Below are 15170 nucleotides of genomic sequence, written 5' to 3' on the forward strand. Positions count from 1 at the left end.
AGTACGACATCCGGGTAGTTAGTAGACAGTGTACGTTTTACACTTCCTTATAGTGACAGCATTGAAAACATAATAATACACAGAGCAAACTATACAAAGACAACCTAACCAAACACACAAAAAATAACTAAATAAAAGAGGAGGGAAAAAAAAAGGGTGGGGGGCTACGGCTCACATCAAAAATAGAAAGTTACAACTAAAGCAAAGGCCACACAAACTAAAAGTTCTTTACAGGAGCTTTAAACTGCGTCTTTCAAGCCTTCTGTTTAAAACACGGAGCAGCTGGATGTCCACACATGAGCTTATTTTTGTATTTCTGTGTATTCTGTTATAATATCTACTGAGAAGTACATTTAAAGAGTTTTCAGAAGATTAAAAACGGCAAATTGTTGATTTAAGATGATCTGATTGCGCAACATTTTAAAAGAACCGAAGCAGAACTTCTCACCTGAGTCACAAGATATAGAAAAGCAAGTTTCTGATATAGCGCCATTCTCAAATAAGGCCCTGTAAAGTTATTTATGAAGACATGAATACATTTCAAATGACTCATCAAGGACTCATCAATACTGATTGATAAGACCATAAAGAAAGACTCTGAAAAGAAGCTGTGAGGAGACGTTAAAAAGGATGATACGAGTAAAAAGAGAAAGCAAAGCATGACTTCACACACGGTTAAATATTTTAAACGACCTCACACACTCGGACCATGTCTTTAAAATCTGAATGAGGCGTTCCTCTGCTGCTGATCGAGCTGTTGGCTGCAGGTTGGAGGATGTGATCTGCTCGATGACGAAGGTGACTGCTGCTCTCTGAAGGCTTCCTCCTCTCTGTCCTCTCGTCAGATCAGTGAGGAGACCAGGCTGTCTGCACCTGCACCTCCTCACCTCTCCTCTTCCTCATCTCCTCCCACCTCCTCCTCCTCCTCCCGCTGCTCTTCTGCTGTTGCTCCTCCTGCTGTTACCTCCTCTTCTTCTACTTCTTCCTCCTCTTCTTCCTCTACCTGCCCGGCCCAGCAGGCTGCCTGCCCCAGCCAAGGTAATCATGTATGTATCAGGCTGTGCAGGGCTGAGGGAGGGAGGGAGGGAGGGGGCAGGGGTTTCATCTCTGATTGAAGGCAGGGAGCAGACAGAGGACTTAGTTTCCCTGCTCCTGTCTGGATGAAAAATAGGTGAAGACCCAAATCAAGAGAAGCTGCTGACTGTGCTTGCTTAGCTTCCACCTTTAATGTTTACATCATCAATTAATCTGCAGATTGTGAAGTCAGTTAGATGACAGTGACAGAGCTGATAATTGAGCCGTACGCTGACTGAACAGGCCAGCTTTAATCCCAACAATCAACTAATAGCTTAAAAGTTTGTCAAAGCCTCTAAAACTTTTAACTCTCGCAACCCACAGATCCGTGTCCGATCCTTCATAGCACCAGATATGATAGGTTTCCATTCTAGTCAATGTGTTAACTTCCACTGGATTTGCTCCGTTGCGTTCCAGCTGCGTCTCTGATCCGGCAGGTCGGAGCCCTCCGGATCAGATACACAAGACTTCTATTTTTGCTGGAATGCGGAGCACGACGCACCAATCTCAACAGAGCAGATGGAGCGGGACAGGAAGTCAGGCACCAAAACAAAATGAAACCATCCGGTTAATTTTCAGAATAAAACACTCTGTGTTATCACCAGATCGTATTTCACTTAACTACAACAACAAACTGTCATGATGAGCGGAGCCAGGCCTGGAGTCAACAGGTCAGAGGTTTTCAGAGGACCAGAAAGAAAACATGGATAAGGAGAGGAGGAGGAAAATTCTTGATTCAGTAATTACTGTGGGAAAACCTCGGTCACATGACTCAAGCTGTCTGACGGAGCAGGACCCTAGGGTGTTGACGGATGACACGGATCTGGTTGAAGTCCGATATCAGAGTTTTAATGCTGCAAGCACAAGTTATGACCATAGACTGTATAGAAACATGGACAACATGACAGCTTCTCAAAGGTGAAGCCGAGCCTTTTTGAGCTCCTCCTCTTTACTCGCTGCAGTCAAATAAATTTAGTTTCTGTCATTATAGTCAACTCTTATCATGCTGATTTATGCACCGTACGCTATGTTCCATTATTAACAAAGACTCAACATCAAGACAGGGTAAGATCCAGTCCAATCTTACAGACAGGACTCAGTCTGATCTCATCTTAATCCACCATGAGCAGAGTACTTTTAGCAAGTTACAGTGGCAAGGACAAACTTCCTTTAACAGGCAGAAACCTTCAGCAGGACCAGACTCGTATTAGACACACATCTGCTGAGACTCTAACTTAAAAATAAAAATGTATGTATTTGAGTATTTATCTTTGTTGAACATGAAGAGTTGGTAACCTGTTGTCTATCTTTAAATACAGTCAAAGGTCGTAACAAATTTTGTGCTGAAAAATATGCAAATATTCTGAAGATTGATCAGGATTCGAGTGCTTCAATTAACAGATGTGTGTCTGAGCAGTGAAACTCATACAGACCAAGTGACGGCTTAACAAACAGCTGCCAGAGTATAACTAATAATAACTAATAATGAGTTACTGACAAACTAACAAACAGATTCAGGTCATATGACGCCCTGCTTCAGCCCTCTAACCCCCCTCTGTAACATTTAACATCTGTTCTGCTTAAAGCAGGCTGCACACTGATCGACAGAGTCGAACAGAAATAACTGAATGCATGTCAATGTTTTTAACGTCTGTTTAGTATTACAGGGTGAGACTGTCTTCTGGAATCAATGTTTCATTTGTTTACCTGGGTTGTAAGTGTTCTTGAGCAATTGGTTAAAAGTTTGGTGTATATAAGTGTGTAAAAATGCAAATTACAATTTAGGGAAAGTGTCCTTAAAATTTGAAAATATTAAAATTCTCTGATTATGATTGTGTTTATTATAGTTCAAAGTTTGCACATATATTTATCACAGATTTGTTTTAGGAAAGATCCTCCTCTTCTCATCATGTTGTCACTGATCATTTTGTTTTCCTGTTTCAGAAATGACGAGCAGAGAAGAAGCCCCCGCCCCCCCCAGTGTCCTCCCTCCTGTGGACGCTGCAGCGCCCCCTGCAAGCTTTAACACAAACACACACCTCCTGTCTGTTGACCCCGTGCAGGTCAGAAACACACCTGAAACACCAGGGAGGGGAGGGAGGGGGTGTTATCATGGAGAGGAAAGTAGCTGGGGAAAGAGAAGCAGTGTGATTGGATGGGAGGGATGGAGGGGGCGGAGACTGTTCAAAAATCCTTAAAGATGCTCTCTAGTGCATCAGTCCTAAACTTTCCTCCAGGGTCAGACAGCTTGATCATTCTTGGAGGTCTTCCAGTTTAATGTGAGGAGCTTTAATGTTGCATCATGTGTTTCTCTCTCCAGGTACAACAACCTGCTGTTAGTCTGTCTGAACCCACACACTGTGACACTCCTACAAATATTGACACTAATGCTGCGACTTCTTCTGTTTCTGTCTGGTAAGTTTTACATTGAAGCACTTCCACCACTTCATCTTACCCAGCTACTCACTTAAAATGCAAACACTTTGTCAAAAAACTTGATTAAAGATTAATTTATTGATCTAAAATTATTTACAGTTTTTAAAAATAGTCCCATATACATAGACTGTACAAATAATGGACGTAGTATCTGTCACCCATCTGTTCCTGAGCGCTATTTTGAAGCCAATCGACGGTGGGAGCCATATTGGAAAAGCAGAACTCAACCAGGCAGAGTGTGACGTATAGAGGTGGGGTTTAAGCCTCCTAGCCAACAGCTATGTGTTCCCGCCTGTCAGTCAAGTCAGTCATGTTCTTATTTGGGCGAAAACTCGAAGTCTTAATATCTTCTGAACCGTCATGTTATAAAAAAATTCATCCCCCTGAACAGTGTGTGCTGATAGAGAAATTAGCTACGTAGAGCCAAGCCGTTTTTTGAACCAGGCTGTAAACATGTTTATTAAGGCTGTAAAGATTGTCTTCTTTGAATTGGTGTGTATGTGGTTTCTGGTGTTTCTGCAGCCAGCCTCAAGCAGATTCTCGAGGAAATTGCTGTTAATAGCACTTCCGCATGGGCTTCTTATTTTGAGACCGGAGGTTGCTGCTTGAGCTTAACCCAACTACATCTAAAAAAAAAACGCAAAGTGAGGGTGTCTGAATATTTTAAATCAACTAAAGTGGTGAAAAGATAAAAAGCCAGGGACGTTTTTATTGCATTTCTCACCCGTGCAGACAAGTTAGGTCCTGCTGAAGAGAGCAAACACTGCTGCAAGCCTGTCTCAAAACCAAACAGCTGTTTATCTAATGCTCGAAGTTAAAGAGCTGAACTCCTGCTGCTTAAACATCTTCTGTGGCATCTCAAACTGTTTTATCAACTTTTGCATCACTGCCCCTGAAGCACGGGTGGCCCTTAAAGCCTCCCTGCTGCTGCAAGAAGCTGTGGGCTGTTAGAGGATGTGCAGAATCAGGAGGAGCTAACACGACTAACAGTGTTCAACCAAACCGTCTCACACTCTGTTCATTAACTAAAACAACAACTCTCTCTTTCTCTCTCCTCCAGCTCTGCCTGCTCCTCCTCCTCCTCTTCCTCCAGACCAGTGGAAACAACCTGCTCCATCTGCAGTTCAGCCTCATATCCTCTTCTTCCTACTCACCTGCTCTCCCTCTCCTCCTCCAACAAAGACTTCACTACCCAGCTCTCCCTTCTGCTCAGCTCCAACCTGAAGGAGAGGAGGATACAGAAGAAGGAGGAGGAAGAGAAAGAGGAAGAGACGAAGGAGGAGAGGGAGAGGGAGAGGGAAGAGAAGAGGCCTGAAAACACCAGAGAGGTTCAGTCCCATGTTGAAGTCACTGAGGTGGAAATTCCCAGGTAATTTCACCAGCTGCTTGCTCAGACTCTGAGTCCCAGTTTCTTTGTGTGTTTCTATGATCCGCTTAACTTCTACTTAATCTATGATCCGCTACAAATTTCAGCAACAATTTAGGCTTTTCCCCCAATGGTCGACGTTCTTAAAACTGGTTTCTGGAAGTCCTAAAAGTCATCAGTGTTATAAGGGATCCTCTGAGGTTGCATTCACTGACTCCCTGATGTTTCCTCAGGTTTCTGGGATTCTAAACTTTATTGATAGTTCTGAAAACGCCTACCCTGAAGGTCCCTGAGAGTCCCTTACAGATTTCCTGAAACGACCACACTGCTCTAGTTTTTCAAATCCTTCAGAAGTCCCTTTAGTTTTGATGATTTCATCTTGTTTCTACGTCTCTTAGATGTTCCCCTAGCCTCCCAATTAGTTAAGTTGTCTCTGAGTTTCCCTGTAGGTTCCTAGAGCTCTAAAAATACAGAGTTACCATGCTAACCGAAACAACGATTTAGTCACATTGTTTTGATGCTAATGGAAGCTAACGGTTTTACCTCACCTTACGGTCTATGGTGTCAACAAGCAGAAGCTAAATGTGCCGGAACTCTTTTCCGTGGATTGATTTGACATGACGTGTGATCAGTTTGCCTCTGGAGTTGCTCATGGTAGTGAAAACCGTTGTCAAGTAGTTTTGACCAATCAGAATCAAGCATCTTACACAGCTGGAAGATCAGTAAGAGAGCCGAGTAATAAGAGATATTCACCAAATCTCCGATTAACCACAGTTGCCTCAGATTTTTTTGAGTCTCTTACAGAATTCCTATTTTTGTCATCACTCCTCGATTTATAATCCGATTTCTTGGAGGTCAAGGATTTTTAAGAAGTCCTCTTAAATTTTCTTTGATTCCTAAATTCCCCAGATCATAATGTTATGTTTCTAGGATCCTCCAAAGCACATGTCTGAGATTTTAAAATGCTCTCAAAGTTGTTGAACTTGTTAATCCAGTCCAGGCTCCAGGGACGGATACTTTGAGATGGGTCTGGATGACTCTGTTGAAGAGTCCGTCTGCTCTTCCTCCACATCGCTCACTGCTCCTCCTGCAGAGGAGCAGGTCAGCCACCAGGAGGGGCTGTGTGAAGAGGAGGAGGAAGTGGAGGAGAAGGAGGAGGAGGTGGTGAAGGTCAGCAGGGTTCTGTGGTGCTACTGTGTTCAGGTGAAGGAGGAGGTGGAGCAGAGGAGGGCCTGTCTGGTGCTGACGGAGCGGGAGTTGGGACTCCTGTGCCTCAAAGATGATTTCACCTGGACCAATCCAGACGCAGGTGAGCAAACATCAGTCTCAGTGAACCCTGAAGTGTGATAAAAGCTTTGATTGATGTTCTTTATCTGAGTTTGAAGAGTTATTATGTGCGTCTGCAGTATTGATTGATTCACCACGATCTGGTCTCCTGTTCTCAGACCAGGATCCAGCTGCCTCCGTCAAAGAGGTTCTGTCCAGCCTGCAGGTGGAGCTCCTGCTGCCACACTCCCAGCTCCTGCTCTCCCTCCGAGCAGAGCTCCCTGATTCCTGCCTCGCATTCGGCTGCCAAGACGAACCGACCCAGTGGTTCATCTTCTCTGAGTACGAGGAGCTCCAGCAGACCAGAGACGAGCTGACGAGACTGATCCAGGTCAGAGAGCAGATGCTTAAAGTCCTGGCAGCGCTTCCTGCAGACGTACTGTGCTCTCTTTCTTGCTTCTGTAGACTCTTTGCAACTTGAAAATTAAAACCCTTCTCCTGTTTTCCAGGCAGCAGACCCTCAGACTGACCTGAGGCCCTCACACACTCCTCAGCTCCTCCCCCGCTCACTCATCAACTCCTGGGAGCTAGAGGAGAGTCAGGGAGCCAAAGGAGGCTATCCTGCCCACCTCCTCCTCCTCCTCCACTCCTCCGCCAAAGACACCCATCATATCCTGTCTGACATTCTACCCAAGAACGAGGAGTCCAGCCTCCCCGTTCTCCTCTTTCTCACCCACCGACACATCTGGGTGCTGAAGGTGGACTTCAGAGAGCTGGAAGAAAGAAAGCAGAAGAATGCTAACCTTCACCAACCTTCCTCCTCCTCCTCTTCCAACTACTCCTCCCGGTGCAGGCTGATCCGTGTCCCGCTGGGGTCCGTGGTTCTTCACCCCAGAGAGAGAACCTCCCAGGTCGGGGACAGAGCCAGCGACTCCACCTGCACGGACCGGAAACACCAGCACAGGTTAGAAGCTGTGAATGAGTAATGTTTGAACTGTGTTTATGAGTTCTTCTGTGACATTACCTTCACATATCGCTCTGTTTTCAGGAGTTATTGATCTCATTGTGACTGTCACATTCAGGTGTAAACACGGTGTGGAGCTGCTGCTGGGCGATCAGAAGCTGCTGCTGCTCTTCCCTCTGGCCCACGACAGGAGCTCCTTCCTGGGGGAGCTGAGCCAGCGGAGAGCCTCTCTAGAGGGGCTGAAGGTGGTCGCTCTGCACCGGCCCTGCACGTCCTGCCCACACCAAGGACAACACCCACCAGGTGAAGACCCACTGACTGCTCATAGACCTTCAGTCTCTTTAATAGTTGTTCACTCAGAACCTTGCTGGCTTTTAAAAAGTGTTAACCCTTTATTGTTCTCAGGCTGCTGCAGATCCAGAGATCAGTGCTGCTGTAAAAGTAGGAAATCAAACAGCACCAACAGGTAAGACTTGAGTCAGGTCCATCCTTGGTTACTTCCTCTGTCCTGCGTTTACCATAATTATTCAGTTACTTTGTAGTAGTCAACAGTCGCATGTTTTTAAACCCTCCTCCTCCTCCTCCTCCTCCTCCTCCTCATCCTCCTCCTCCTCAGCTGGGACTCCTCACACCCACAGCTGGAGGATAACCAACCTTCCTCCCACCTCCTGCCAGGTCTCTCCCCTGGACTGAAGCTCCTGTCTGAGCTCCAAGGGCAGGACCTTATGGCCTACTTCAACAAATACATAGCGATGGTAGGACACACACAAACATACTTGTGTCTGTGTATGCAATGATGTTGAGCAGCTTGTTTGCAAATTGAAAAACAAAAAATTTGCTGATCAACAGTCTCTGATTATTTCCTTTAAAAATGAATTCTCTTGAATATCATGAAATGGCAAAAAGTTTCAGAAGTCTTTAGTCTTAAAATGTCAATCTGTGAAAAGTCAAAAAGTTAGAGACAACAAAATGACCTTAATGGAGTGCAAACTACGAGTCAAGACAAAAAAGTCACCTCAAAGAAAGTTGCTGTGCACAACTTCTACATCATTCTGTTATATAGAAATGATCAGATTACTTGAATTTATTCTTCTAGATTATTTATAAACTGTGATAAAGCCCAGTATGTTTTTTTATTTCTGAGTCAGAGCTCTCCTTTCTCCCTCAGTATCGATCTCTCATCATTTCTGTAATCAGTAGAAATTCCATCTCCATGTTTTTTCTCTCTGATATCAGTCAGAAGCGGAGGAGGTGCGACAGGTCTTGTGGCTGTCTGTGGTTCTCTACAAGTCTCCAGAGTCTGAACTCACCTGCTGTCTGCTGCTCTCCACTGACACAATCTACTTCCTCTTAGAAGACTCTGCCTCCACGCTTGGGCATCACTCAGGTAGGATAAGGAGTCAGAGTCAGATGTCTCCGCAGTCTTTGAGTTTTATTAAATATCTTTCATTTCTATCTGACTTCATCTCTCTGTTTCTGTCAGTGCTGGACACGATGGACTCTAGAGATCCTGACGTCACTCTGTGCTGCTGTCTGTCCATCAGACTGTCTGATCTGCTCTCTGTTAACGTGGGACTGTTCGATCAGTACTTCAGGGTCGTAGGTCAGTGGATGAACACACAAACAAACTTTCAGCGCTTACAAAAGTCAAACAGATACAAACCCCTCACTGAATGAACCCCTCTCTCTGTTTCTACAGGTCGCTCAGCCGATCACATTGTGTGCTGTCTCAGCAGGGACAGTTACGGGACGGGCGTCTTCCTCCAGGAGCTGATGTCGGCTCTCAGCCTGCAGCAGCAGCTTCCTCCTCCTGAGCCGTCAGATCAGGACTTCTACTCGCAGTTCACCAACACAAACACAGGTGAGACGCCACGCTGAGACGCCGTTTGTCAGGGATTTAAAATGTATTTGACATCAGATAGTACCTCAACAACCTGCTGATAAATAAATGCTTTACACTCTACACTTTGTATTTATGTATAACTAATTACATTTGGCAGGCATGTGGCTTACACACTAAATTAGAAGAGGTTTCTGGACCTCACAAAAATCTATATTTCACCCAGAAACCATTTTAAACTTGAATTTGAATATTTATATATTTATTTGTCCAAAGGTCCAAAAAGTTCCAACAGAAATGTTTTAAAACTTGAAATTTGAGTCTGGACTCAAAGACCAATCCTATCTGTTACTCTGATGTGTGTTGACTGATTGGATTTTGTCTCCCCCCCGCAGGTAAGATGCAGAACTACGAGCTGGTCCACAGCAGCAGGGTGAAGTTCATTTATCCCAGCGAGGAGGAGATGGGAGATCTGACCTTCATCGTGGCAGAGAGGAAGACTGCAGCTAGCGCAGCATCCTCTAACTCACGCTCCTTTAATGTCCTGCTGTACCTGCTGGTCTTTCAGGTGAAGACTTATTAACTGTGATTTAAGAGGGGGGTGCATGCTTAGACTGTTTCTGCAGCTAAGGAGCAACAGAATTTCTCCAGAGTTAAAAAGGCCAATTGTAGTAGTCAAGTGAATGTTGCTCTGTATCTGATATATGTGTAAGTTTGTATTGTGGACTTAAAGAATAGATGAAATAGTTATGAAAGTGCTTAAAACCTTCTCTCACTTGCAAACAGATCAGTAATCAGAGGTTTAGATATCCAGGTTTTTGTATTTGCTTCTGTTTAGAGCCCCTAACAGTGGACTAGGTTAATAAATTACATGCTTTGGTCTCTGTCTCCAGGTCCAGATCCCCAGCAGTCTCCCCAGCCAAAGCTCCTCTCTGTCAGGTCAGATCCCTCCATCTCCTGTCCTCCAGCCCAGGACTCTGATCCTCACCAGCACTGACGTGTTCCTGCTGGATGAAGACTACGTCAGCTATCCTCTGCCTGACTTCGCCAAAGAGCCTCCATCGAGGTGAACACACGGGCAGCCCTGCCCTTCTCTGTCACACATTTTCAAAACGCCTACCTCCTTTTTATCCAGGAGGGTCATTCAAGAGCAGAATTAATAACAGGGAGGAACTACAGGGTCAGGGTCAGGCTAGGATCAAACTGTAAGAATCAGAGAAACATTCCCTCTCCCCTGATTGCAGCAGAGCTTTATTTTTGGTAGGAAGTAAAAAAAAAAATTAACCCGGGTTTGTGCTTGTCTGCAGCAGGAAAAGAGGAAGAAAAGGAGACACAACGGGCTGTGTGACGTGTAGAAAGTTCGGTCAAAGGGAACACGATGCACTCAGGAAGTAAACAACTGATGTCTGAGTTCATTGAAGCTTTAAAACAAAGAGATCAGAATTATTATCTATTAGTGACTCAACAATAAGGCTCAAGTTCTGATCTAGCAGCAACTGCCGCTCTTAAAATGTGAACCCCATGCTGAAGTGCTAAACACTACAGTTCCTCGAGCGTCCACTAGAGTCTAGCTGCAGAAACACCGGAAACCACATACACACCCATTCAAAGAAGACAATCTTTACAGCAGAAATAAACATGTTTACAGCCTGGTTTAAACTAACTCGTTATTTTTTTTATTAAACTCAGGAGTTTTGCCCAAATAAGGGCATGGCTGACTTGACTGACTGACAGGAACACTGTAGCTGTTAGCGAGGAGGCTAAAGGCCTGCCTCTTTACCTCACACTAGCTCTACAGAAGTTAGGTTGAGTTCAGCATTTCCATTATGGCTGACGATCGGCTTCAAAACAGCGCTTCAGGAACAGATGGGTGACGTCACGGATATTACATCCATGTATCCTACAGTCTATGGTTCTGATCCAGGCTTAGTGTGGGAGTTAAACTTCAGAGTGAAGTCGAAGTCTTATTAATACAGTTAAAAAGTGGCATACAGTTCCTTTAATAATTTCATATAAGGTGTGCAATGATCCATATTTTTATAACTCGGATACTTAGTCCATTTTATTTTCCTTTGATCCTGTGTTACAGCACTTTATGGATGCTGTTTGCACCTGTTAATATTTAAGTTTGAGCAATAAATAACTGAACTGTCCGTTCCTCTTTCATGTTCTGGACTAGTTCCTCTCAGTTCATTCACATTTTTGAGAATATTTCCTGAGTAAAGCACAGTAAGAGGAAGTTTAAACTTTATTTACAGAAATGAAACCCTCAAAGTATTCCAAATCAAGAAAACAATAACAAGAGAAACAAAGAGGACTGGAGACCCCGGCCTAAAAGAACAAAAGATGGTAAGGCACTGGGCCAACTGCGTAATGGACTGACCCTCCCAGCACCTCAACCCTAAACTAACCAGGGACCATAAACTAAACCTATGAAAATATAAGACAGATAGCTAGACTAAAATAACAAAACCCAACAATCTAAAACAAAACCTTCTTTGGGAAAAGAAGAGGTAAGGAGGAAAACAAACCTCCTCCTGGAGCTGCTCAGCGCGTCAGAGAGACTCTCTGCACTACCTCCCCCTCAGCTAGGAGTTGATAGCACTCAGGTGTGCAGCAGACAGAGGAAGGAGATAAACCAAAGAGAAAGAGAGACCAGGGCCCAATCTCAATGTCCACCCTCAAGCACTCACTGACTTTGAGGTGCGTTCCCGCTAAGTCCGAGGGCTTAGGGCTGTCCCACTGTCAAATCTTCAAGTGTGTGAGGGATCTCTCACTGACTTTTTGACTTTCCGTAAGTGGGCATTTTTTTAGGCTTAGCGTAAGTGAATTATCCAGAGTTCATAGCAGTGTGATGTGAAATACGGGATTCCCTGGCGAGCATGGAAGGGAAAACGAACGCCATAACATGAAATCAGAAAAGTGCGACAGTAAAAAAGAAGCATGAAAGCTACCTTTTAGTATACAAATAGAAAAAAGCCTTAATCTGTTTATCTTCACACATATGTGTATTCAGTATAATATATATATTTATAGTTATATAGCCTATTTATATATTTTAAATTGTGTGGTTAAGCAGTCTGTACGGTAAGAGCCTGGATCACGTCTGTCGTCCCTTAAGAGCCTTGAATTTGAGGAAAGTAAAAATTGTGCAATAAAAATTCCTAATATTGTGAGCTGGTGAAGTCATGCAGGTTACATGAGAAGTCTCAAAGTGATGTCCGATTCCAAGATATACAGTTTTGAGTCCTTACAGCCTCCTGTCCTCAGTCACTTTCAAGCTGACGTCAGTTCAGTCAAGAAGGACTCAGGGAGGACATTGAGATTGGGCCCTGGAGGCAAATCCAGCCAGTTTTCAAACTTAATCTTTACGAGCATCAAGTTCAAACCACCTGTATCATGCAGATGTTCTCTGTCTCTGGGCTGCAGCTCGGTGAAACTGCTCTATCTGTTGTTCTTCCTGCAGCACATTTTAAGAGGCTGTTAAATGACTCCTGTGGGCCCGGCATATCACATCTCTCCGTTTGCTCTGACTCTGACAGGACAACGTAAAAAACAGGACTTTAGTAAAGCAGAGCGGCTTCTGTTGATCACTAGTTCAGCTGTTTTTAATCTCAGAGGGATTCAGGCGGACTCACTGAAGTCTTGTTGCAGATGATTTGATCACCTGGTTGTTACATTCAAATGTGATCAATAATCCTGAGCACTCAAAGAATATTTGGTTTGTTGTGTAAGAGGAGATGCTTTGGCTGTTTGTGATGACTTTTAACAGCTTGGTCTTCCCCTTCCTCCTTCTCATCCTCCTTCTCATCCTCCTTCTCATCCTCCTTCTCATCCTCCTTCTCATCCTCCTGCAGGGAGCGGTACCAGCTGCGTGAAGCCCGGAGGATCCGCGACCTCGACCGGGTCCTGCTCGGATACCAGACCTACCCTCAGGCTCTGACTCTGGTGTTCGATGATCTCCCGGGCCCGGACCTGCTCTGCCACCTCACCATGGACCACTTCGCAGCCGGAGCAGAGGAGACTCCACCAAGAGGGGGAGCAGCCAGCGGAGGAGCAGAGGGCGAGGTCCAGTGGTGTGTGTTTGTCCCGGGAGCCGACAGCAGAGAGCGGCTGATCTCACTCCTGGCTCGCCAGTGGGAGGTGCTGTGCAGCCGGGAGCTTCCTGTGGAGCTCACAGGCTGATTGGTAGTCGGGGAAGACAACTAAGTGGCGTCTCTTGAGCATCTCGTAGGCCAGTGGAGGATGGAGTCGGTGTATGGCAAGGATAATTTATAACTTTTAGGACTTTTAAAGCTTCAGAGGCCTCGTGTGCTTCAAACTGAGCAGCTTGTTCAAAGTTGTCTGACCACGTCTGAAGATGAAGCAGTTTGTAGATCCTCAAAGTGTGATGAATTAATGAAGCAGGGATAACAGAGCACACTTTTAGTCTTTTAATGAAGGCATGCAGGTACGAGACGTCATGTTTAAGACAGAGGATTAAATCCCTGATTCTGATGTGGCGTCAAGTAAACAGGATTTACATTCTGTCTGTGAGCAGGCTTAATGGAGAGTTGTAACAGCAGTGAAGAAAGTTTAAACTTCTCACCTCTGGCTCAGTGTTTTAATTGTTGTATTTAATTGAAGTCTTCAATAACAGAGGAACTGATTAAGAAGCCCCGTTCAAAGAATCTGGTACAGATTTGTCGTTACAGCTTCCATCGGCCATGCACCTGATTATACAAAACTTGAATCCTTAATATTTTCAAAACGTATGATTTATAGAAAGATTCAACCCTGTGTAAAGTATGAGGATAAAGAAATTAGCTATCCTCTTTGAACCAGGCTGTAAACATGTTTATTTCTGCTGTAAGGCCTTTTAGAATGGGTGTGTATGTGGCTTCTGGAGCTTTTGCCACCAGCCCCAAGTGGACACTCTGGGAACTGCAGCTTTTAGCACTTCTGCATCAGCTTTATTTATAAGACCAGATGTTTCCACAAGTAGATGCTGTCAGACAATCCAACAAGCACTTAGTTTGAAGCATTCTGGGGCCTGTAGTCTTACCTTTAAGGAAATTTGAAGGGATATGACACTACCTAAAGACGCTTAAGTGTCCACTTCAGAAACATATGACGGACAGAAGGAGGAGGAGCCTGTGACCTCATGTCGAGCAGACACAGCAGGAGCTTCTGGCAAAACCTCAAGTGTCTCAATGGAGAAGATCTTCCTATTACTTATTGACAGACAGACAGACAGACACACAGACACACAGACACACACACACAGACAGACAGACAGACAGACAGACAGACAGACAGACAGACAGACAGACAGGTGTTGCACAGCAGGGGGCGCTGCAGACAGTCCACAGGAGCTCTATTAGATTTTAATTGATGTTACCTTAGATCCTCTTGTCTTCTTACCTCTGCAGAGTCAAATCAGAGGAGAGGATTCAGGTGTCAGTTATGTTAGCCTAGCTTAGCACAAAGACTAATTCAGGGGAAACTACTAGCCTAGCTTCATACAGAAACTCACTCTCATGAACTCCATAGCCGTTTGAGTCACTCGTCGTTATTTATGTGAAGTCGCTCGTCAAACCAAAAAATCACTTTTATATATTTTCTTTTTCTACATTTGTGCCGTCTGACTCTGAGCGAGGCGACAAGAGGACGATCCTGAATGATGGACTGTTGTTTTAAATAACACACACACACACACACACACACACACACACACACACACACACACACACACACACACGAACACGAACACGAACATGAACAAACTGCTGCTCGGCACAATCTGCTCTCTGAACATTTTATTCCTTGCACATTATGATTGATGGGGCAGTATTATTGAACTGTATATTGTTATAAATATGATATTAATATAATTTGTTGCTTCGGGGAACGACGGATGTTTTCTATCATGACACAGACTTTGTACTAAACATGAAGATCCTGTTAATATTTCCAAAATGAACTCTTAAATGGCATATTTAGTATTATCATTGAGTATTATTTTTTATATTTTCTTTGATTTATTTTATTATACGTTATGTTTTTTTGTACAGTAATATTGACAAATGGGAACCCAGCTGATGTTGGACCCTCCTGCTCTTCACAAGTGTTGTTTACATTACATGTTGTCTTGTTAAAGGGGAATGCCACTTAATTAAAGTGAAAATGAAACATCAGCATGAAGCACTGTTTCCTGTTTAACCATGACCGTTTAGTCCTCTGAA

General features: G+C 44.2%; 1 protein-coding gene across 1 annotated transcript in view; it reads left to right on the top strand.

Moving 5' to 3' along the window:
• nisch (nischarin) overlaps nt 1–15122 on the top strand; it is a 31995-nt gene extending 16873 nt beyond the window's left edge. The window contains exons 13-28 of the mRNA XM_034684561.1: nt 846–1038; nt 3019–3137; nt 3395–3489; nt 4571–4879; nt 5872–6185; nt 6322–6533; nt 6652–7106; nt 7225–7409; nt 7512–7572; nt 7723–7861; nt 8343–8493; nt 8590–8709; nt 8806–8967; nt 9342–9514; nt 9840–10012; nt 12804–15122. Coding sequence (XP_034540452.1) covers nt 846–1038; nt 3019–3137; nt 3395–3489; nt 4571–4879; nt 5872–6185; nt 6322–6533; nt 6652–7106; nt 7225–7409; nt 7512–7572; nt 7723–7861; nt 8343–8493; nt 8590–8709; nt 8806–8967; nt 9342–9514; nt 9840–10012; nt 12804–13131 — 3189 coding nt within the window. The 3' untranslated portion in view covers nt 13132–15122. The remainder of the gene's footprint in view (nt 1–845; nt 1039–3018; nt 3138–3394; nt 3490–4570; nt 4880–5871; nt 6186–6321; nt 6534–6651; nt 7107–7224; nt 7410–7511; nt 7573–7722; nt 7862–8342; nt 8494–8589; nt 8710–8805; nt 8968–9341; nt 9515–9839; nt 10013–12803) is intronic.
• The last annotated feature ends 48 nt before the right edge of the window (nt 15123–15170 follow it).

The sequence above is a fragment of the Notolabrus celidotus genome, chromosome 1, assembly GCF_009762535.1.
Source record: "Notolabrus celidotus isolate fNotCel1 chromosome 1, fNotCel1.pri, whole genome shotgun sequence".
NCBI lineage: Eukaryota > Metazoa > Chordata > Actinopteri > Labriformes > Labridae > Notolabrus > Notolabrus celidotus.